At 41.2% G+C, this 25,215-nt stretch overlaps 1 protein-coding gene across 1 annotated transcript in view; it reads left to right on the top strand.

The window, feature by feature from the left end:
- The window catches only part of LOC120722203 (furin-like), a 71,760-nt gene that overhangs the window by 8,896 nt on the left and 37,649 nt on the right, over nt 1–25,215 (top strand). The window contains exon 3 of the mRNA XM_040013092.1: nt 7,083–7,196. Coding sequence (XP_039869026.1) covers nt 7,083–7,196 — 114 coding nt within the window. The remainder of the gene's footprint in view (nt 1–7,082; nt 7,197–25,215) is intronic.

The following is a 25,215-nucleotide window of genomic DNA, read 5'->3' as shown; positions in this document are numbered from 1 at the left end:
ACTGACAGATTTGATGCACACATTTGTGAACCCATTAGTTTTCATCAGAGGTCAAAATGAGGCCAAAATTTGAATGTGTCTCAACTATAATTCTTCCACCAAGGCATAAACAGAGGTGGAGATCGTGATAATTGCCATTTCTTTGACTGACTGTTTGTCAGCAGGATCACACAAAAACTTACAAGCCAATTTAATTGGAGAGAAAGAAGCCATTTTAGTATAAGACATTCAGTAGTGATTGGTGTAGTTCATTTAAATTGGTTGATTTCCTGTCGTGGTCCACGCATGCATGCTCCACAAACTTTCAATAGGGTTGAAGTTGGGTTTTGAGAAGGCCAGAAGTTCAAGGTTAGCCTGCTTTATCCATCCTAAAACCAGGTTTGATGTCTGCCAGCGATCATTGTCCTTTTGGAACACTTTATTGTGTATAAGTTTTAACCGTCTAGCTCACAGATGTCAAACTCCAGGCCTCTAGGGCGGGTGTCCTGCAGGTTTTAGATGTGTCCTTGATACATCATAGCTGATTTATATGGCTAAATTACCTCCTCAACATGTCTTGAAATTTTCCAGAGGCCTGAACTAATCATTTGATTCAGGTGTGTTGACCCAGGGTTTCATCTAAAACAGGGGTGTCAAACTCAAATACACAGTGGGCCAAAATTCAAAACTGGAACAAGGTCGCGGGCTAACATTAATATTTATTGAAAAAAAAATCTTCCTCCAGATTTAAGAATGAATCTCTTCTTATGGACTCAAACACGTTTTGCTGAAAAACTGAATATGGAACAAGCAAAGCTTAATACTAAACAATATATATATTGGCTGTATAATACCAGTAGGCCAGCTCTAATAATAATTTGGTATGGCTTCGCGGGCTAAATGTAATTAGGCTGCGGGCCAAATTTGGACACCGGCCCTCGATGCCTTGAATTCGACATCCCTGGTCTAGCTGTTGATTTGAGGTGAAGTTGAGGACTTCAGACGTAGTCCTCCTCCTTTATTATTCCACATACTTTGTGCTGTGTACTGAAAGCAAACTAGCGCCTGAGCATGATGCTACCACCACCATGGTTGATAGTTGGTACAGTGGTCTCAGGTTCGAAAGCCTCACGTTTACTCCTCCAAACTTGTCTTGTCCCTGTGGTCAAACTGCTCAATCTTTGTCTCAGCTGATCATATAATTTTCTCCAGAAGGCTTTTGGCTTGTCCGTGTAGGGAGCTGCAAATTTCACTTCAGCTTGAAGATGTCGGTGTTGGACCAGGGGCTTCTTTCGTGGTTGGTATCTTCTCAGTCTATGGCGATGCAAAACTCACACACGGGATGCAAAGCTGCTCCAACAGCTTCCAGTTCATGGCAGGCTTGAGCGCCGGTGGTTCCAAAGTCATTCCTTAACATCCTAATTCATTTCCTCTCATCAAAGGGTGACAGTTTAGGTCTTCTTCTAGATCCTCTTTGGGGAAAAGTGGTAACAAATCAGAATAATTTCTACTTGTTTGATATTGGAATTAGCTGTTGTTTAGAAATGGCTCCATAAGACCACTCCATCTATAATTCTCCTTGTGTGTTTGGATATATTTGACTATGTATGCATAAATTTGACCCTGCTTGGATTCAAGAAGATCCCAAATGATTTTCCAACCCAGTTATTAATTTTTAAATCCATAAAGATTTGTACTGTACAGTAATTCTATCTTTGAAAAAAGAACAGTTAGAAAAGTAATAAAGGCCCAAATTTACCATGACATTCATGTTTATGATGAGGGTGAGGAGTATAAAAAAACATCATTACAAGTTACAATGTGTTAAGCTAAATTTGTAAAATTGTGTAAATCATAACCCAGATGGGAGTTGTAAAAATATTATTGATTGATCATGCAAAAAAATATATAGTCAAATCAACAAGACTTTCCTTTATATTGTGGGAACATGAAAGTGACAGATTTTTGGAAAACTGACAGTAAAATAATGGCTCTATTTATCTTTTCTTCTCTCTTTCCAGCTTACAGCATTTGAAAGTATGGTTAAAAGAATTACATAGCTTGGGCTCCCTACAGTATTTCATTTTCAATGCTTGTTTACTGGAAGAAGAAAAAAATAGTGGAGAGTGATGCTTCTAAATGATCGAGAGCTGACATTGTTTTCCTCTGGGTCTTGCTCTCTCTTGCTTTCTTCACCCCTCCATCTTTCTGTCTCCTCGATTGCCCATATTTGCCGTTCTCTCTCCGGGCTGGACACTTTGTCCTCACGCTCCCTGTCTCCTTCTCCTCATGCCAGTCCTTCTCCTCCTCCTCCCCCTCCTCCTCTCTGCCCGGGCCCAGTGTGAGTGATAAATTATTCGTGGGCATGCTCGGAGGGCCCAGGGCTTCTCATTCCTGCACACAGAGGACTAGCATTGATCCAGCCTGTGGTTCAACTTAATTGGAAACCCAGTTATACCAGCTACAGACACACTCGCGCACAAAAACACAGCGCGCACACGCATGAACATGCACTCCCAGACACTCCACGTAGAGTAAAGCCACATTCAGACACACATATGGACTGTTGTATGGTAGAGTATTACGCCTGTGTGTAGATGCATGTTTGTTATACATGTTTAGTGTGAACGTTATTACACAAAACACACAAATGTGTCTCGTTTCTTCCCTTAATGCTTTGAAATGCGGCACAATTAACATTTTTAAGTGTTTCACATCAGCTGTGTTTTACAGCAAAAATACTAAAAAACTCAAAATTTCATACAAGTGCGTATTGTATCTAAAATACAAGAATAAGTAGGTAAGTATACACACAGACACACGCACAAGCACACACTTTTTATAGCCACTAAGCCTGCATTCTAAGCAGCACTAAAGAGGAGTAACAGTCCACAGTGGAGCAATATGGAGGCCCAGGTTTATCGATTGGACTGAGACACTGACTATCATACAGCTAATAGATTACATCAGACACATCGAAGCGGCCCAGTCAATGAGGCCTGATCCTATTAACTGGGGATTTGTAAACAGTTGTGTGCTCACTGTGATGGCTGCTGTGCTGCTTTGTGAGCCTTGGCGAGGAGATGACGGCTGTTAGGGTTTGAGGGGCTGCTCGTATACAGCCGCACTCTGCCCCCACAGACCAGCGATCACTCGGCTCCTCTATTCCGAATGTCGCAGTTTAGCTCACAGAAGACGACGCTGTCAGCAATTATAATTTCACACTAGTGAAAACAGCTTCGACAGAGTAAGATAATCCATGACAGGAAACACGAGTTCGTCCACATATTTTCTTAGTTTGTTGTGTACGAGTTGTCATATGTTTGTCCTATGTGCAGCAGAAGTAATCCCAGCATTCTTTTCGAAACATTTCAGCTTAAAGGCTTAAAGTCAGAGCGGCATTTAAAAAGAAAAAAAAAGTTGGGATTAGTTCATTTCAGTAGAATCAGGTAAGTGCTGGTGTTGTGTGCAGTCATTGTGACGGAGTTAAAGTTACAAATACAATCTTTAGGAAAGTATGTTAACTGGAGAGCTTTGGTATCTGCCTAGCAAACAACAGTCAATCAGTTCTCAGTCCCAAATCAGGACACTCTGTTGCTTGGTCATGGTCAGCATCATGTCCTAACACAGCTCTATAGTCTATAGTCAGACAGAGTTCAATAGGAGTCCCTCTATATCTGAAATGGACACCATGAGGCTCCAAGGAAAAAGTGCCCTGCTGGTGTTTTTACTGATGTGGAACATTTAACTGTGACAACAAAACTTGCAGATTGGAGATGTTTTCTTATAATAAGCAGTTAATGCTGTGAAAGAGAGCTTTGTTTTTTAAACTTAATAATGAAATGTGGTATCTTCACTCCCCAAATAGTGACTGAAAATTCAAGTTATAAACAAAAGTAAAATTTCAGTTTATAATCATGTCCCAGACAGGACGCCCGTCTTCTGGCTGATTTTCATGTAATCACCTGCTTTCTGTATGGTAAAATGGTAAACAGTGCCGTGCATGCTGGAAATAATGATAAAGGTACATCAAAAAGAATGGGATGCTATCATGGTACCTGTTGCATTAAAGTATGACCAGAAAGGCTTCTAGGCAGGAACAGTATGTGATGAGTCCAGAGATGAAACAGCATATTGCTGCTACCTTGACAGCTATTGTATTTCACCACCTAGTCCTTCACTATAAACGTCTACTGCAGCCTGTTTTGCAAGCTAGCACGAGTAACGGTTTTATCTATGCTTTTTTGATTTCGTATATGACATTTGTAGATAATAGCTGATCGCATTTCTGGTGGGGATGCACCAAAATGTACATTGGTAATAGCGCTGTTAAATGGCATCAAACCAGATATGACATTTACTCACTGCAGTAGCAGTCAGTCTGCAGCTAAATGCTTTTCTAAGCGCACTAAAAATACAAAATAGTAACAGCTTCAAAAAGAATCCCCCTTAGACTTTACCATGTTGCTGCTACTTGATGCATTTCAACTTTAGGCAATGTTTTCCCACAAATGTTTTTGGTTAAACTCTACGTGTGAGACTGGCTGCATCCACCCATCCCTTTTCTCCCACTTATTCAGTTCAGTGTCACGAGGAGGCTGGAGCTGCTATAGGGTGATAGGGGACAACTTACCAACACAGAGAGGCACCAATAATCACATTCACACCTATGGCCCGTTTAGAATCACCAGTTGAACCTAACACCACTAACTGTGGACTGTGGGAGTAAGCCAGAGTACCCAGGAAGAATCTACACAGACTCGAGGAAAACATGCAAACTCTACACATAAAGGCTGTGGATGGTGGATTTGAACCCAGGACATACAATAGGTGGTCAAAAATATAAATACATCTAGGATGTCATAAATAATTAGTGGATTTACTAGAGATGTTGGCAAAACTTAGTTTAGGAACCATCATTAACTTTTATTGTTCTACTTTAATAGTGCTTTGAACTTGTGGCAACTAAACTAAAAGCAGTGGAAAGAAAGAAACGCACATCTAGCATTCCTACAAAGAGCTCCTGCAGCGAAAAAAACCCAGCCACCTCTGTCTGGAATAAACCTCACAAGTTAACAGCTCAGTTCATCTTAAGTCCATTACAGCATAAGCAATAGTTCTGTTTAACCAGCACTATGGCGGATGCTGGTCGTGGGGTTTTCATATTAATTTCGTGGCCTAAACCTATTCACACGTCCCTTCAGGGGCTGTGCTGCAAAGAGGAGTGAAAACACTGCGAAAAGAGAGAGAGAGCGGGAGAGAAAGAGAGGGAGATAGCAGCACTGCGCTCTCAGCCAACAGTGTGTTTTTAAGAGCAAAACGACTTTTCCAAAATAAATAGATCTGTGTCGCTGACTGCTAGGAGAGAGAAAAGCCCTCGGTTCAATAATTAATTCCCGAGTCGAGGGTTTTGGAGAGCCGCTGATTGGGCTGATTTTTTCTTTTTTTTTTATTCTGTTATGATACAAAGGAGGCCGTTTGAAGTAATTTGTCCCAGAGAGAGCAGCTTGGAATACCATACATGCTTTGATTTAGCAAAGCAAATTTAATTTTGTTTGCTTTATGCAAACCAGCCGGGGCCGCGGGGCTTTCTCTGATTCCACCAGAGGGGTGATGGTGGTGGTGGTGGTGCTGATGATAGAGGTGGGGGAGTGCACACAACGGAATCACACTGCTGCCGCTAATATATAATACAGACCGCACACTCGCGCACAGACACACACGCATGCACGCGGTGAGCAGCAACAGTTCAAAAGTACAAAGCTTACACACCACCCCACGCACACACGTGCACAGTCCAATCCCTTTGAAATCAAAGCTTAAAATAATTGTTTGTGCGTTGTGTTTTGTTTCATTCTATCCGTCTATTATTAGTGTTACTGGTATTATTCCTATCATGTTGTTTTAGCTGCTTGTTCGTGCTGCTTGCCAGGGTTTTGTTTTATGCTGCTAATGAAAGCTTCTCTCGCCGCTTTTGTTCTGCTTTATTTTTTTCAAATACGTGAATGGAATACATCTGTTTATATCTGCGCCTGATATTTCCCAAGATGTCTAACACCCAGCCGCACAATAATGAAGAGGCTACTTGTGGGTTTCTTCCCCCTTTTACTTTCCAAAGGCCTTTTTTTTTTTTTTTTTTTTTTTTAAATCTCCACGTCTTAGTGCAGATTTCGCCGTTGACTGAGACGTTACACCTTAGCGCGGAGCCGGATGCATGCATGATGTGTTGCAGTTTTATCATTAATGATGGGAGAAATTAGCTGTGTAGTATACCTTTAATTACCTTCCTTCTATCCTTCTGTACTGGAGAAATGAGTGCCTGTGTACAGATGTTGAGGCACACAGCAGAAGCGTTTCTCCTCAGGAACAGGAAAAAAAGAAAGAAAAGGTGTTCAGAATGGGTAGCCAAGCGGTTTTCTTATGCTCCATTCAAGTCATTTTCTTAGGGAACAATAATGAGTGGATAAAGCAGAAAAACCCAATTTCCTTTATGCTTTTTATATCCTGAAAAAGCCCTCATTGACGACCCTTTGGTCTTTTGTTATAGAAAACTGAGCTAATATCCTCCAGCTCTCTGCACAGTTTAAAGGTCTTAATTGGATTCCATTAGTATATTGCTTGACATGACACTTGAGTCCACTCCATTAGAATTCCCCTGCCCGGGATTAAAAAGAAGATTTTTTCTACATTCGACTCTCTTGGCTCTTTTGTTAAAGTCTCATATATTCTTTGTTGGATTCACAGTTTTTAGTGACACCATTATTAAAAATGTAAGCTTGACTTTAAGTAGGTGCTTTTATGTCTAGAGGACCTGCTATTAAAGGTATGGCAGCGTCTCATCGCGGCAGTTTATGTATCAATAAACCTTTGCATTAATACAGTGCAAGCTTTACATGTGGGCCTGATAAAGTGTGTTGTACGCCCCATCAAACCGTCCTCCAGCTTTTTTCTGCACAAGACTGGAGCGCTGAGCTCCCTGCAGGTCTCTTTTCAGAGTATCACGCAGAGTTGAAGTGTTTCCTCTGTGGTTTCAGTCGGTGTAGAACACAGGCCGAAAGGAAAGATGCGTTTGATGATATTCTGTTTTATGTCTCTTGCCCTAGTCCTGAGCTGACGTGGAGGGATGTTCAGCATCTGATCGCCAAGACAGCAAAGATCCCCGACCCTAAAGAGCCTGGCTGGAACATCAATGCAGCAGGATACCATGTTCACCATAGGTACCGTAAAACATGCATGCAACACAAACATGTGGCGTTACCACTGGGATTAGTCCCAGCAGTCTGCCAGCATCTCGCCTACTTAGCTTACTTGTAAACTAATTCATGTATTAATCAGTCGCATTAATCATTAGGTCTATAGGTTTTTATGAGTACATAGCTGAAACACTTGTTTTTTCTTACCCCAAGATTGTGCAGACAGCACAGACTTTATAAAATCATTTCTCCAGTCCAAGAAAAATTGCAAAAATTGCACCTCGAAATATTTGGTGGTGGGTGGGGGTGGCTCTGCCCAGCCCTGAAATTTTTTAGATTTTCACCCAATAAATTTTTGAGCGTATATATGAGAAAAATGAATGTAGTAAAGGTTCCTAAGATGGTTCCCTAGCATAAAGTGTAAAAAACAAAACAAGTGCAGTCTAACTTCCCTTTCATCTTCATTGTCATGTTTATTTCCAACAGTAAGAGGAGAACAGAAGAATTATAGCCGTGATGTAAATAAAGCAGTCATAGGCTTGACTGTACGTTGCCAATACTTCAAAATAAAATCGACCAATCCGGATCTCCCGAGCTTCTGTTTCTCTTGTGCGACAACGGCCCTGTTTGAGCTGTGACGAAAATGAACTGTGACAAACTGCGTTAACTCTGTGTGTTATCTATCTGATACCCTCCTCTTCTTCACCTCTCCAGGAGCTCTTTTTGGTGTCTCATCTCTCTGTGACACTCCTTATCTGCTCTGCTGTCTCCTCCTCTTCTCTTCGCCTCCTGATTAGATTATAAAATGTTTCTTAGTCAGTTTATTTTATATGTAGATAGACAAAAGGCAAATGTTGTCTTTTTCTTCTGTATAATCATATGGAAAAGGTTTCCCTTCATGATGTTTATATAATACAAAACCACTTCAGAACCTCTGAGCTCGATTGGCTAGCACAAGTGCTCTCTTGTTCATGAACCTCAGCTTGTAGATGACTCATCTGCTGCAACAGCAACAGGAGACAACGCCTCCCTCACCTCCTCTGACCTCACTTGCACCTCATTGCCTTATACCTCCTTTTTATGTTTTTTATTTTTAAAAAAGGGTTATTATAACTGTTGACATCAGCTGCCAACAATGACTCACTCCGCTCTCTCACTGTTTTCAGGTTGTCTGTCCCATTCTCGTGAACACAATATCTCGAATTTAGCATCAACAATAACTTGTATTCAATGATTAACTAATTACATTCTGGTTGCCAGCATCACTATAAATATTTCTGGCAATATCCCATAATTACCAAACTTCAAATAAATATCCAACAGGAAGAACAGATGACATCATATATCCACTGAATGATTTAAATAGTTTTGTGCATCTCCTGTAGCAGATGAATTGTACAGTCGCTTTATCTGTAAATATTCTCACTCTCCAATATTTGCCTATGTAACAAATATTTTATTTAACTAAAATGTGAAAAGTCCTCTGGCCAAATAATTTCATTAAATTCATTTCAAATCAATTCAGTTCTGTTTATATAGCACCAAATCCCAGCAACAGTTGCCTCAAGGCACTTTACATTGTAAGATGAAAACCCTACAGTAATACAGAGAAACCCCAAACAATCAGAAGGCCCCCTTTGAATAAGCACTTGGTGAAAGCAGGAATGAAAACCTGCCTTTTAACAGGAAGAAACCTCAGGGAGGTTTTCAATTTGATACCATAAGTGCATCTCCTAAAAATGACCTTGACCTCAAGGTTAGAGGTCAAGTTTTCTGAAAATCTTCTGAACATGATAACGCCAAAGAGATGTCATCTGGGCTCTCCAAATTTATACCATTCGTACATCTACTAGGAGACTGAGGGGTAGCACTGGCAGTATCAGTATTTTGGAATTTGTAGTGTGAACGATTAGTGACGTAGTTTCAGTTACTAAAAGTTGATATCAAATTACTGCGGGCAACGTTGTATAATGAGAAGTTGTAGCTGCTGTCAAAGGTACTAAAAACGTCACAATTTCGACTTAAAAGTTTGTGCTGCTGTTGTGTAACAGTCATATTTGAAACTTTCTGACCTTTTTCTGCATATTTGTGAATTCAGAAATTCAGCAGTATTTCTTCATTTCTAAATACTTGTTTTTACTGCTGAAAAGCAAAGTAGTTCAAAATCATTATCTCCTACTGCCTGGGATTGAATAATTTTAATTAATTACAGTTATTACTGGTGACTTTTTGCCTCAATTGTAAATAACAGATAAAAAATGCAGATGAACCATCAGCTGCTGCTTTGTAGGATATATGTTGCTTGTGCCGATAATAAAGATAATCTTTCAATTATGTTACACCTGTGCTGTATGCTTCATGGCATCTTGTAGGCGTAAAATATAATACAGCAAGATAAAATATTTAGAGCATAAAGGAAGTTTTATGGGCAGATTTATAAAAAGTAGGATTCTATTAATTATACCTATGAACTATAATTTTTTCTTAACCATTGAAAACATCACTAAAACTTTGAAACTGCTATATTTAGAAGGGCACATCCTGCAAATTTGTCAGTCTCTATTTAGTCTGGGGCGTTATAGATACTTATGTTGGCCACTGAATCTATTGAGCTATATTAGAGAAATGAATGAATCTATTAAGTGGTTAGGCTCCGATGACCCATCATGGCAGAACAGAACCCCAATGGTGATAGGGTTTAGGAAATGACTCCCCTGAAAGCTAGATGTTGGTGGTGGTGGCGGCTTGGATGGCGCTTTGAGAGACTCGAGTAAGGCAGAAATGAGGAGGAGGTGGGTTGCACAGGTGATATTCTGAAAGGGAGAATGTTGGAAGAGCACTGAGATTTAAAGCACATAGAGTGGAGGCTCATTGGCTCAATGAAGGTGGGCAAGAAGATGATTGGACTAGTGTAATGATGTCAGCATTGAGTTTGATAGTGTGGGAATGTGGAGGTGATGCAAAGAACAGTCTAACAGCTGAACATCTGGGAAAGCAGTCAGGTGAGTGATTACAGATCTTCTTTTAAGCTCCTTTTGATTCATTGAGTATTGATAGTCTTGTCAATAGTTTTACTAGCATGTCTTTTATGTTTGTGCTCTTTGGGGAATATACTTAACCGACCACTGGGGATTATTTTTTTTTGTACTGCAACAGCACAAGTGGCCTCTTGGAAACACTGATAAGAAGGTTGGGTAGCAGCATCATGTCCAGCTCTCCATGTTTCCAACCAAGCTAGCAAACCAAAGAGTAGAAAAGAAGGATGAGATATATTACCCTTGAGTCTGGAAGTGAAAGTCTCACTCATTTTTGTTGCACTACTCTGTCTTTAATCGGCATGAAACTAATCAGAGCAGATATAAATTCAAATCTGATGCTGTCCACATCAACTGCATCAGAGAGCATAACCTTTATTATTATAGATGGAGAATTTTCATTCTGCCTATTGGCCAGATGTGTCTGGGGTGGAGCAAGAAAGGTAAATATAATAACAAAGTGCTTTTTTTTGGACTGTTAGAAAACATAAAGATTTTATGTTCGTTTTTGCAGCTAGTTCTTAGCCTGTACTGACCTTTGCACATCTATAGTATGTTGCCACATCCAAGCTTACCTGGCTATGGGAAGGTGTTTCGCTCAAACTTGCACTTACACCTGGTAGTTGGGTCGGACCACTTCCATACCACAATCAAGCTGGGCAAAAGATCCACACCAAAGGGGGAAACAAACCTGATTTAAACCGACTAAACACCACTGGTGTAAAAACATCTCAACCTATTCTGAACCAAAGTAGTCACCCCTATGCAGTCCCCTGTTGGCTTCACTTGCAATGCCCGGGAGCAGTGTCCATCTTTTATGTACAGTTTATATCTGAGAGTTAACCTCTAGCAGTGACCTGATGTGTGACACTGCAAACAAGGCAGGCTGAAGCCTTCAATGTGGACTGGGAGCAATAACCACATATAACCTCTGGCTTGATAACAAAATATAAGTAAGAGAAAATCTCCAAACACATTAACACATATTAACATTTTATCTGTTTAACCTTAGTACTCAGGTGTTAACATAACAACCAGACTTCTACTACCTATCCACTGATGCTGTTTCCACATGCGCGCACACACACATACACACCACTTTTGTCTGTGCTCACACCTCCACACTCTCCTCATATATAAAGTGCTTCAACCACAAAAAGCAGCAGTCTGTTTTATGACAGTTGAGACAGGTGATCTTGTCCGGGGAGGAGTGTCATTGTAATCCTCTAATGTTATTATCACACCCACAGCGTGTCTGAGTGTCCGTACCTGCAGTGATTTACAGACACAGGCTGGAGGAACTGGAGCTTCTCTCTCTCTCTCAGTGTAGAACCAGAGCGAGCGAGAGAGAAACCCATGCTCTTCTAGACATCCCATAAACGGTTTTACAATGCTTTCACAGTGTCTGCCAGGCGATGACATACCGGTAATCAGTCATAGTGTTAGTGATGCTTTTCCCTCCTCACCGTCTCACTCACCTTAAACTTGCTTCTCTTCATCTTTGCTGTAACTAACACTCCTCGCCTCTCTTTGTAGTTTTTTTTCCTCAACATTCCTCTCCTCTCCTCTCCTTTTCCCTTTTTGCTCGCTGTTATTCTCGCTCACTCCTTTCTTATTTCTCTCTTCCATCCCCTCTTTCGCAGCATGCCATGTCATAAAATAGATTGTAATTACTGTGTTGCTGTGAGAAGAATGGATTAATTAAAATATAATGATGCCGATCACACCAGCGGGCGTCTGTTGAAATCTGCCCATTTAGGGGCTATGGCAGAGGACTTGTAATGCCCTGATCATACTGCAGCGGCCACACTAATTATAAAGAATGGTTTATTACATGCGTCAGGACGGGTGGACCAGGTAGTGTCACAAGCACAGGGTCACTTACCATCAATAAGGTTGTTGCAATACATTAAAGATTAGATGTGATATCTGTAATGAGAGGATCCAGGTTTAAGAAAATTAAAGACAGTCCTGAAGCGCGTCGCTGTATGAGGTTAGACAAGAGATGCTTTCATTAGTACTTGAGGTCCTGAGAAGAAGATGGCTTAAATAAAATCAAGAAGAAAATGATAAAGAGCAGAGTGTGTTTTCGTTATTAATAATATTATTACCATAAAATAGTCCAACTGTACAGAATTATGTTTCTAAAAGTAGGCTTTGGACAGACATAAAGTAGATCTGTTATACTAATTTCAACTTTAAATCTTTTTGGACTCAACTAGTGGAACTTGCATGATTCTTAGTGTAAATGATCCTTATTTATTCTTATGTATAATCTTTGTACTGGTCCTTGTTTCGTTTAGTTTATCCACTGTCTGAAACAAGCTTTGTCTCATTGGCTCACCTTCATAAATAGCAGGTCTGAAGAGCAGTTGTATGTATAAGGAGACCAAATTAAGGGTATCTGCTGTCACTGACACCATAGAGTGTAGAAAAAACTGTCTGAAACTGAGTGTTTAGAGCAATCTGAAGCCAGAGCTTATGGTTCACAGGGACTACATTCGAATCTGCTGGCCCAATTATTTAAAGCTTTGATCATATTTACAATGACCAGCCCCTAGACATGCATAGGACAGACATAAGAAAAAAGTATAGGGCCACTTTAGGAGTAAGCAACAATACTATGTTGTAGAAATTCAATTCACTGTTAGTTATATGGCACCAACTCAAAAAACAGTAGCCCCAAGGCACTTGATATTAAGAGAAAGGTAAGGTAAGACCTTACCTTAAGGTATTATAAGGTAAGACCCAATCCCAACAGTTACACAGCTCCCTTTAGCAGGAGTGTCACTGAGTGGAAGGCTTTGGAAAATGTGAAAAGGGCATAGATTTGGGAAAACTGTTTTCTTAAGTTTTCCTCCATGGCCATTCACACTACAACAAAATAACTAAGTAATAGATAAATAACTGTAATCTACTAATAGAAATTACATATTTTTACACATCGCTTCCTTATAATTTAGTCCCAAAATGTTGTCCTGGCAAAAAATGAGTACTTAGCGACAGCGGGAAGGAAAAACTCACTTTTAACTGGAAGTCAGCAGAACCAGGCTCAGGTAGGGGCAGCCATCTGCCACGGCAAGTTTGGGGTTGAGGGGAAAGAGAAACTGAAACTGCACAGTATTCATGCAGATCCACGTCTTTCAGCTGATGCTTGTTCCTCTAAAATCAAGAAATATTTTTCTTATTGTCCAAAAGTTTCATTTTGTTACCGAAATCAGCATGTTAGTCCTCTAAATAATGACTGACTTTGCCGTGCTGTCAGCGCCAATCTGTCGCAAACTCGAGTTTCTTGTGAAGATTCAAATAACAGCTTTGAAGTGCAGTTTTTAGCAAACATTAATCAAACAGCATCAATAGTTAGAGGCTGTACAGCAGAGGATTACTGATCCGTCAGAGCGAGACGGTGTTCGCAGGATGGACACAAAACGCAAACAACAGAGCAGAACATTATTTCTTCTTTCAAAAAGTTAGCTTTCGCTTTAATTGAGGAAAATCAGAGTTGCTGGATGTAACCTCTTTAAAAGTTTTGTTGGGAGCATGTGCGGATTGGGGACAGATGGCTGCAGAGAAAGCATCGACTGCATGGCTTTGTTAAAGCCTCAGGAAAAATAGCTTCCTTATAGATGTTGGGTGAGTTGGCATTGATGTGTGTGTGTTGGGGGATTTGGTGGGGCGTTGGGTGGGTGGAATGGGTCGCACGCATCCTAGAGTTCCCATCTGTTTGACCTCCATATAGACTGGGAGCTTTCGTAAAAAGCAACAAAAAACCCCCAACTCTGATGTTGGGGAGCGACCCACCACCCTCCGCCTCTCCACCCTCTGCTCCCACTGCCATGACGACAATAAACATGTCAGCCGCCACACGCCACAGCAATCTGCAATCAGATTTACTGTGCATGAAATATGGTGGTGCTTTTATTGGTCCAAAGACTTGTCACTCATAATTTATAGGTTGTTGCCGGGCCGGCTGTGATGTCAGCCGGCTCCCAGCACCCTCAGGAGAATCAGAAGAGAGAGTGGGGGGGGGGTGGGGGGGAATAGAGATATAAAAGGACAAAAAAACTGTGTGTATGAGTCTGAGAGGGGAGAGGGAAAGAAAGGTGATGGAAATGGGTGAAAAGACGAAAAAGGAATAACACGCATCCATCCTGTCTCTCTCCGTGCTGAGTTTATCAGACTGAGAGAGTGAATTTGTCAGGTTTTTTTTCTAGGAACTCTACAAATGGATCTCCCTCTTCTCTCCTTTCCTTTCCTCTCCTCTGGCGTTGCTCTGTAGTCTTTGAACATTGACACCTATTGATCACATGGTCTGCGAAGGGAAGAAAAAAAACACAGCAACAAATCTGCGTTTCACATCTCCACTCGAAGCCTCTCTAACCTAGAAATAGAAGGAGGAGAGTCTGCAGCAGAGGGATGACGTACGGAGAACAAGCAGAGCGTCCAGACGGGCTTAATTTTATTTAATCTCTTCTGATAGCATAGGTGCAACTACAGTAATTATCCTGTGGGAGATTGAGATAGAAAATAACAGTGGTGGAATAGATCAAAGAAACGCTGCCCCGGTTGCAAAAAAAAAAACAAAGTGAATATCAAGGAGAATGCATGAGTGGTGAAATGGTGTCTTTAAAAAAAACGAGGGAAAAAACTGTGGCATTAAAAAATGAGATAAGATTCAATCCCTCTTTTGAAAAATGATACTCTGTTCATGGAGAACTATTAGAATGTTTACATTTGCGGCATTTTGTTCCATATCAAAATAATTAATTGCCTCCATTTTCAAATTAAAAGTACATTACAACACAATTAAGGATGCAAATGAGTCTGGGCCTGTCGCGAGGAGCCAGAAAAAGTGAAAGAGTGACTGCGTTGATGTATGAGGCCTCGCGTGCCTTTTTGTGTATTAGGTGTGTCGCAATGGATCATTGTGCAGGGCTGTGTGTGTTTGCGTAATCAAATACAGAAAGAATGTGTCGTTATTGACGAGGAAGACTCAGTGTTGAAATTCCATCAGCCCGGGGACATAAATCAGAGCTCTGCAGTAATAAACAACAGAGTAATTAGGTCACTCTTCCCTCAGCAACTGGAAGAGCTATTCTTTTTGTTTTTAAGGCCTCTGCCGTGGTTTTGAAAATCACCCGACATGAACAGTACGCGCACTTTTACATGCATACACATACATATTTCTCCGTCTGTCCTCCCTTCTAAAGGCTCTGACCTCCAACGAGCCTGTTTCATGAAAGATTTCTACATCGTGGTCGGATCCAGGAACAGTAAAACATAATTTTGTCATAACCTTCCCTCTTCGGAGGGAAAACAGATATAAAAGTATATAGCCTGTGGTTTACTGCAAGTCCCCCTCACCCAACCTGGCTGCACGCAGGGGTTGATGGATGCTGGGCGTCGGCCGCCTTTTAATTGCTCGTAAATTTTTGATCCAGGGGAAAAAACGCGACATTCTCCTTGTCCCCCGGCGACATGGGTGACAGAGCTGCTCAGGAGGGAATAAAAGAGCCTCGGCGAGCAACAGCGGGAGGATGGGAGGTAGAGGAAAAGGATACACACAGGCACAATGACACAGTTTCAGATATAAAGACACGCAGGTGCAGGAAGCATACTAAGTAGAAGGCCTTGTGAGCACACGAAGGACCTTTAAAAGCTATCGCTATGATGAATTTTTACACGGTAAAATCTTTTATACTGTCCACATCGACAAAAAGCAGTAACAGTTGTTTTCTGTTTATAAATGATGATGATACCAAATGCCATCCCTGGCTTCTAGAAATGATGTCTGTAGATATTTTTGATTAACATATCAAGTCATAAAGTCCCCACTGTCTAAAATATCCTGGTAGAATTCAGTAAACAAATGGACAACCACAGGTTTTGTGTAAATTCTTGTAAGCACACTGACAAGAAGAGAGCCAGTGAAAACTTGTAACTGCTGTGGTGTTAAATCATTTTGAGTGAAGATCTCGAAGGTGATCGCAGTATTGTAACACAAATGGGGTGAAGCCTGCAAGCTTAAAAGACAACTTGAGCTGTGCTGCATCATACACATGTAACATGCCTCATCCCCACCACGTGATAGACCAAACACATGCTCACAATTAAGTTGCAAATTTATTTATTTTTTACCTCTGCTGTGTTTGTGTAAATAACACTTACATAGATAGCATTTTAATTTTTAAATAACAGGAAGTTTTATCAAAGAAAAACACTTGTTAGTCTTGTTCCATTACCTCTGTGGGAAAACATGACAGAAATTGTCCACGTCGAGCACTCACTGCGTCTTGTGGATCTATGAAAGGAAACAGTACAGGGCAAAGAACTGAGGTGTAGTAGCCTGCACAATGCACATGCAGATCTTTTTTCTTCTTTTACTGTGGAAGTGTCCTTTAAGCGCCTGCACGACGCTCACAGTAATGAAGACGAAATTGAAAAATGGGCTTTAAAATCCATTTCTGCAGACTTGCGACTGTTGCCAAGCCTAACAGATGCTCATCTGATCGATTTCCTACCCCGTTTGTCTTCTTCCCGAGATGAAAGTATGAGAAGATAAATACAGGTTTATCCCACCATTTGCTTGTTCATTGCGGTAAGGTCCGACAACCTGCCGGGGATTTTGATTATTTCCTTCTTCCATGTCAAACTCAGCCTAGCATCAGATCCTATCACAATTTTTTTCCTATTTTTTTTCTATCCTCCTTCCTTCCCTCCTCCTCACCCCTGCTGTTCATGTTGTTCCAGTCTCATTTGGTGGTTCTCAGCTCACCAGGTTTGGCCTGTTGTGATCTCTTCCCTCTCTCCATCGATTTTGCCTCCTCTACCTACACCCCCACTCCCCCGGGGCTGGCCAAACCAAGACACACGGTGATAATCCAGAGGTCACAATCTGGACCCAAGTTCAGAGGTTGAAGGGTGCTGGTCAGGAGCCTACTCAGCTCTGTGTGCGTGTGTGTGTATGTGTGTGCGTGTGTGTGTGTCTGATAGTAGGGATGAGAATGGCGATTAAGCTTCTAATCAGAATTATACTCAGACATATATAGATTGACATAAAAACCTGCAACATATTTGTTATCAAATATAATTGAACATTTTATTTAAATTCTGTTTCTTGATGATTTAAGTGAACTAAGATGTTACTTTGTCACCCTTAAAAACAGTGACAGTATCCACTATTGTGCTATAAATACAGTGGTTTGGTTAATAGAAATAGCATGGTAGTGATAAATAGACTTTTTCAGCATCTGGCTCTCCTCCCACTCCATGCACAGAGGTTTGTTTGTTTTTGTTACAGATACCTTGCTCATTTAATTAAGATTATAATATTTTCATATCCTCCTATTATAAATACAACCGGTCATTTTAAAAGCTATATTTAGTAGAGTGATGTAAATTTTACTGACCGTACAGATATAGCTTTTGAACTGCTTTGCAACATCTTCTTTTCAAGTATGTAGTATATGAACACCACCTCCATTGGTAGACACAAATAGCCACAGGGTCTTCTTAGCGACAAAGCACCTTTTACAAAAACAAAAACTTAATCAGGAGAAAGTCTTATGTATAAAATCATCTCTGGCAAACGAAGAGTGAGAACATCTTAGCAAAAAAGGAAATATGCGGAGAATAAAGAAGAATGTTTAAAAAAGATATCGACAATGCATGTCTTTTTGGAGCAAGAAAAGGTTTAATTTTAATAGAATGAAAATAGTTATCCAGATTCTCTGATATCGCTGTTACAGTTTTTCAGAGGCTAACCACCTTAGCTGCAGTCGTGCTGCCGGCTGACCGCCTCGCAGACCCACAGCTCTCTTCCACCGGCCACAAAGGGAAAGAGAGATGGGTGAGCCTGATCAACCCCAGTAGTGTCAACCCAATTACTCATTCTCTTAAAGGGCTATTAAAACATAATTGCCCAGCGATTTACATCCAAGTTAACGTGGCCCCGAGATAATTTATTATTTTCCATAAGCCCTATCTTTTGTGTGCCGACTGAAAGAGTGTGTGGGGGAGAAAGAGAGGGAGACTGTAATTTCCTGAGTCATGAAGAAAGGCATGTTGGCAGCCCAGTGTAATTGTTTAAACCCCACTCTCAGACACCTTCCAGTCACCCCCTTTTAATCCTCGTTATCGCTCTCATTAGCCTGGGGTCAGGGGTCAGCCAGCTCCCTCTAGAAACACAAACACGGCACTGGGAAGAGGAAGTCATGGATGGTGGGCTGGAGGAAGGACTCGGTGAATGGGATGGAGATTTTCACTTCAGTTCTGAGCATATTGTCTTTGCTTTATCCGTCTTTTTATTTGTATATTAGAGTTAATATTGTTTAACATTGTTTTAGGGTGTAAGAGAAATGCAACAGTTATGAAGGAGAGTTTAGGTGCTGTACCAAAGCATGTAAATGCCATAGCAATTAGAAATGTAATTGAAATGTATGAAGTTATTAGAGAAGTTAAGCTTTCAGAAGGTCATTTTTGTTTTGTAAAAGCTGCATTTAATCTATATTCATTGCGTCAAAATCCATTAATTTTGTAATCCAAACCTGAATGTGATCCAGTCGACTCCATTAGAATCCGGCACAAGAATGGGAGAATATTATGTGTATTCAAAGTAGGGATTTAATTCCACGCAGACAGACCAACAGGTGTTGTTTCCAGCTAGACAGGCAGACTAGCTCGACTAGCATTGCAAGCTAACACATTAAGACTTCTGGTCTTGACACAAATATTGGAGACGAGAGACGATGAGTGTATTTACATAACTGTTTTTCCCAGAAGCCATGTGCTGTCCTTTCCCCCTCCTACTCTGTTTTTATGACCAGGAGGAGTTATTCTTGTCTCTTAGTTGTAAACATTAGCACACGCTTTGACCATAGACAGTATTTAAGATGGACATAGCTTGGTCTGGAAAGCAAAGCCACTATTGACGTGTCTGGCTGCATTCATTGTAATGGCCCCCAAAGGGGGGCAAGGACTGGCAGTTATAAAAAGTCTTCCTATAAAAGTCTTGTGTAAACACTTACCTGACAAAAAATTAGTTTTAGCATTATCTGGGTATGCTCAGTCACGATTTGTTAGCCAGTGAGCTTGCTGTTTCCAAGTTACCTCTGCCCCTCATTCGTCACATGCATTTGCAAAACGCCAAGATGGCAACAGCGCAAAACCTCTTCTCGAGAGTTTAGAATCAGACTTGATAAACCTGTGGGTGACATTATGCTAGCTTTGTGCATCTTATATAACTGTCTATGACTTTGATGCAAGGGAGCTGGAGCTCTGACATAATTACCAAAGCCCTTTGTTACTGGCTCAGTGAACCTTATAGGGCTGCCAGACTCTAGTCAGCTGTCACATATGGGAAGCAAAATGCAGCTCTGTTAAATTAAAAGCAAAAATGGTAATTTTACCTAAACTAACAAAAAGTAGATTTACTTTTCAAATGTGATATAAGAAAATCATGAGAAATGTGTAATTTGCTCTTCGAAGTTAGTTTTTTAAAGTGTTTATGAAAGAAAGTAAAAACTACTAGACCAGTGTTAAGACTTTTGTTCTCTTCCGTACTTACACGATCAGATTTTAAAATGCAGAAATTTATCCAGGCATATGTTTTACACAGTCCCCCGAAAGATTGCAGGAACACTTTTTAATTAGAGTACAGCATCACATCAGTTAAACTTGTGGGACATTGATCTGGTCAGGGATGTACCACAGCGGGTTTAAAACCAGTTTGTTGTTTTGGTGTTAATGAATTTAACAACAGGTGCACTAGATGGGCAACAATGAGAAAACCCCCAAAACAGGAATAGTTTTACATGTTGAGGCCACTCTTACCTTATCTGACTGTTTTTTCACTAGTTTTGCATTTGGCTAGGGCCAGGGTCACTACTGGTACATGGACCCTGCAGAGATTACACAGTTAGTCGAACTCCTCCAGGATGGCACATCAATACGTAGCAATAAACTAAAGCCCACGTCTACTTTATTAGGCTATAGTGTAGAGTGACAGAACTGAACACAATGAGTAACCTTTCATTTTTAAGTGCATGCAATTTAAAGTTTCAGAGCTCTAATGTGCAGCTGTCATGTTTGGTAAATGGTAAATGTATTAACAGGTATATTTAGGCCTTTTTTACTGCTTTGTGCGATTCTGATAATCAAATCTGCAGAATAATTTTCTGGAGCATTACTTGTGTTGCATTTTAGTGTTATATTTTTTAGGCTCTTTGTATATCTGTCGCTCATTCCTCTGATAATGTCCCTGATTGGAGTAGGCGGTGCTCAATTGATCCATTTTGTGCAGAAGTTAAATGACGCATGAAACGTTCCTTTTCTTTCTGTGAATTGGCCCAGAGCCTGAGGCAGAAAGCTTGGTTAACAGAGAAAGTTGATAGCCGCCATCTTGAAAACCATTTTAAGTTTTGTCAAACCAGCTAATCCAAAGATAGCATGCCGGTTTTGAACTGGAACTTCACTTTGCTGATTGTTTTCTGTGTTGACACCTTGCTTGAGAACTGTGTGACAGCTTCAGTCGGGTGCTTTTAAAAAACATGTTTCTGTTATTTCGTTGGTTTGTGATCACTCGAAGCCAAGCGTCAGGAAGAAGTTGCTACAGTTCTTCTGTCTCTTGTTGTAGCCCAGACTCACTGTGTCTTTTAAAGGTCAGGGCACTGTGGACAGCTTCGTCTTGTTCCTCAGATGTTACTATGTGATGGATGAAGCACCTAAAACGTTTGCATGTACAATAATTCGCCTTCACCTCCTCACATTCTTTCTCCCCCATTGGTTTGAATACATAGTCTCACTCTAGTAATATATTCCCTGTGATAAATGAAGTTCAAGTTATAGTATGTTCTGAAATTAATTCTCAGGCAGCTGCTTAAGGTGTTAGAGAATATAATTTACACCTAGCAGCACAGTGTAACATGCTAATGTCACTCCCTATGCCATACAGTATGACAAGGTTTCAGCTCGATAGGTCATCAAAACATAATCCCACTATTATGCCTTTTGCTTTTACATCAGCTGTAAATTTATTTCCAGCATAGTTCTCAGAAACTGTCTCCCACTGTTGCTGTGATCCTGCTCACCTCCACTGAGCCGTCTGCAGGAATCACAACCTTGTTTCCTCCCCAGTGTCCCTTTCTAATTGAAGCTAATAAAGATCAATTAAAGTCATTAAGGGCTTTTCTTAAACGAGGCCTGGCTACTAAATGCATTAGCAGGCTCTCTGTCTTCCTCACTATATACTACATGTCTCTCTCTTCCCTAATTGTGTATGCACTGAGGTGTGTTAGGATCTGTGGAGGCCGAGGTATTTCCAGGGACACATCATTGAACAGTAATGCTAGCTTCTCTAAGAGCTGTCAACCACTGCACCTGAGGAGAGCATTGGGTTTGCATTATTTCTGCCACATAGATAATGCTGAGATTCGGTCAACAGATGTCTACAAAATTAATGCAGCTCCTCCAGTCAATACAAACGCAGTAAATAGATCCACAAAGACATGCACATTTCAGCCATTATACCCCCCCCCCCCCCATTAAATTCACACGTACATGTGGGTACAGTATGTTTGGTTACACTAAGACACTGAGATTCCTGTGTCTGTAAAGTTAGGGTCAGCGCGATACTGCATTATCCAGCTACTGTAGCGCTCGAGCTCTATTCTTACCACAGATTCAACAGAAAACAAGTGATGTGACAGAGCGATAAGAGAGATGAAGAAGAAGGAGAATTGACCCATTCACAGGACAGCAGGGTGCCTGATGGTGCTACCGTGAGCTGACAGGACTGTCAACACACTTCACACAGAGGACTGTGTGTGTGTGTGTGTGTGTGTGTACGTGTGCATCTACATGCACGTGTGAGTGTTTGTATCTGAGAAAATACATGTGAGTTTCCCTGTGTGTGCTTGCATGTCCTCTGCGTGTGAGATTACAGTGTGTATGTAACCGAGAGCGCATACAGTATGTGTGAGACCGTGCAGATTGTGCTCACATTACTGCAAGTGAGAGAGAGAGAGCTTATGTATCTGCTAGCATTTTAAGACTAAGCCTTAGCCGATACCGCATCTCGCTTCTGTGCGTGCTCAGTTTGAGGTGTGTGTGCGTGTTTGTGTGTCTTCATGTGCCTGTCCTGCAGCTTGAGTACAGTATAGCAGCCATTCTGGTACAGAGACAAGGCGGAAAGCTCCCGATCACTCAGCCTGGGCTCTGCCTCCCTCTCCATATGGCCACGGAAAGCCTCGGCTGCCTCCCCGGGCCTCTGCCACTGTGAAAAAGCAATTGTGTGTAATGTGTAGGAATTAAGTATCCCATCATTCAGCGCAGACATGCAATTAAAAGAGCTGCAGCCGTCACTCGCAGTAGACATTGCGTGAGTCATGTCACTATAACTCAGCGAGGCTGATGGCTGCCATTTTTTTGTTCTTAAGAGAGAGCGGAGTAAACACAGAGACACACACTTCCTGTCTCTTGTTTGCTGAACACAGATATTTACATAGATATTCAGAAGCATAAATATTTCTTTTTTTATGTCTGTCTAATGGAACAAAGTTAAGTAGTTATTGGTTTCCCAAATCATTTTTCATGTCCAAACTGGCCTTGATTTCATCTCTTTCTTGAGAAGTCTGTGATCAGATGTATTCTCGGTCACATTTTGGTCATATAGTTTAAGCAGCACCGTTTCAGTATGAATTCAACTTTTAGCTCCTGTTTTATGTGGGTTAAACAACTGTTTCTGTCACATTTACCTGAACAGCAAAGTGCAGCATTATAAGAATCTTTCAGGATGAGAGTTTATTCATGTTGTTAACCTCTTAAGCCCCAACGCCCCCTGATACAGGAGCAAAAGGCAGGAGATCAGTTAGGCTTGGGGCTTAAGAGGTTAAACAATATGAATTTCTGTGATTGCTGCTTTTTCACTTCACCTATGAGTGTTGCTAGATATAACAGAACTATGAATGCACATTTTGTACAATCTTACTGCTCTTGTCTTATGTGTCAATGTGCACAAAGCAAGCACATTGCAGAGGCATGGGAGTCAGTGATCTGTGCTGCAGTCAGTAACTCACTTCATCCCGTTACATCCACTATAAAGGCTGTGAATGACCTTTGTTTGGCATTAATAATGTTCAGTTGTATCTGTTATTCTTTACAGCCATTTCTTGGAGCACTTTGGGGAAAAATTTGGAAGATTGAGACTGCAGATTTGGTCCCCCGTGTCTAACGCTGCAATCAAATTCTAAAGAGTTCCCTTATGGGAAAAGAAGGAAAAATAGGGATGAGAATGCCATGTTCATGTATAAGATAATGCACTTATTAGAACAAACTTTGAAAATCCATCCACCCATTCTCTTCCTCTTATCCAGTTTAGGGTCGTAGGGGTGCTGAAGTCGATCCCAGCTGCCATACGGTGAAAGGTCACCAGTTTGTTGCAGGGCTAACACGGAAAGACAGACAGCCATTCGCACTCATTCACATCTATGGGTAATTTAGTACCACCAGTTATCCTAGCCCATTAACTGGGGTTGGATTGGGGGTTAGGTCATACTTTAAAACATCTTCACTGATCCTTTAATGCACATGTGCATGCAGCTGCTGTGGTATGAATAAAGGTAAATGTACACTCTGTACAATAAGAAGCAAGTCAATAACAAGTTTTAACATTCATAGTGAATAAAAGGCAATAACAGGTGATAAACTTCTGACTAGCCGCGTTGGTAAGTTATATATTGCATTTGGGAATATAATGAAAGTGTTGCATTTTTCTATGTGCCCCGCATTGGAAGAGAAAAACACACATTTTAATTTTTATAATTTCACCAAGTAGCTCCACTGAGGTTAAGAGTCATTTTTGTCAAGTGGCCAAAAGAGAAACATTACAGATGCCGTAAAAAACATTTAATGACTGAACCCAAAACAATATACTAAATGAGCTCTTATTTGGACTGCGAAAGACCACATATGTGAAACAGAGTGAGCCTCCAAAGTCAAACTGCACCGCTCCACACTGAGCAGTTTTCCTTCAGCGTTCTAAAAAGCACGTTTTATTGCCACACCTACTCTGTGTACACACTGGTGTAGTGCTTGTCTCTGTAGTATTTCCTCTTGCTTGCTTCTATCTCTTCTGATAGCTCATAGCAGTCTGTTCACAGAGCTAAGCTTGAGTGGGCTACAGTGTAAATATCCCAGACCTATTATTACTCCAGCAAAATGTTCCTAGCCGTTGTCAAGCCACTAAGTACAAAATGGTGAATTGCAGACACGAAGAGAGATAATTGCCACTCACACTGTAAATTTGGCAAGCGTCTTCCCCGCGAGACCCGGATGAAATGGTGCTTCAACCCCCGAAACTGTCATTCTTAATGAAATGGTAATTACAAACCCAGCGGAACAGCTGAGGGGCCTGCCGAGGCCCACGGAGCCCAACTACCAGAATAAACCTGCTACAACAACCTGCAGAGAGGAGGGAGAGAGGCAGGGAGGAAGGAAGAGGATGCGGGAGGGGGGTGGGAGAGGGGGGCAGCAAGACTACATAAAGCAGCAGAGACGTTCAGGTAGGCACTACTGTAACACCGGGAATCTGAGATTTATTTCAATTGTGAAATGTAATACACACTCCAGGTTGGAGTGTGCAGTATGCTGGGACCCTCATCAATAATGCCGGCTGTGTGGAAGGCAGGAGGGGAGGTTGGTTAAAAGCGCCCACACAGCCTGGGTAATTGATTGCTTTGTAAGTGAACGTGTCTTTAACCTTTGGGAGGTCAGGCCCAGTCGGACACCATCAGTCCTGCCTGGGGTTGAACCGCTTCCAGCCGTTTGTCTTCCGCTGCTCCCCCGTCTCAGGGCCGATTTGTCAAGCATGAGATGTTTTGGGTGTTTAGATTACAGGCGAGATGGGAAAACAAAGGCAAAATGCCACCCCAAACAAAAGGCCTGAGCCTGGATCTCCCACTGATCTGCAGGCCGGGCAGGAGGCCAGCTACCTGGGGTGCTGAAACTGAAAA

The sequence above is a fragment of the Simochromis diagramma genome, unplaced genomic scaffold (genome assembly GCF_900408965.1).
Source record: "Simochromis diagramma unplaced genomic scaffold, fSimDia1.1 OVJJ01000618.1, whole genome shotgun sequence".
Lineage (NCBI taxonomy): Eukaryota > Metazoa > Chordata > Actinopteri > Cichliformes > Cichlidae > Simochromis > Simochromis diagramma.
The sequence above is the reverse complement of the archived record's forward strand: the minus strand, read 5'-3'. Positions and strand labels throughout refer to the sequence as shown.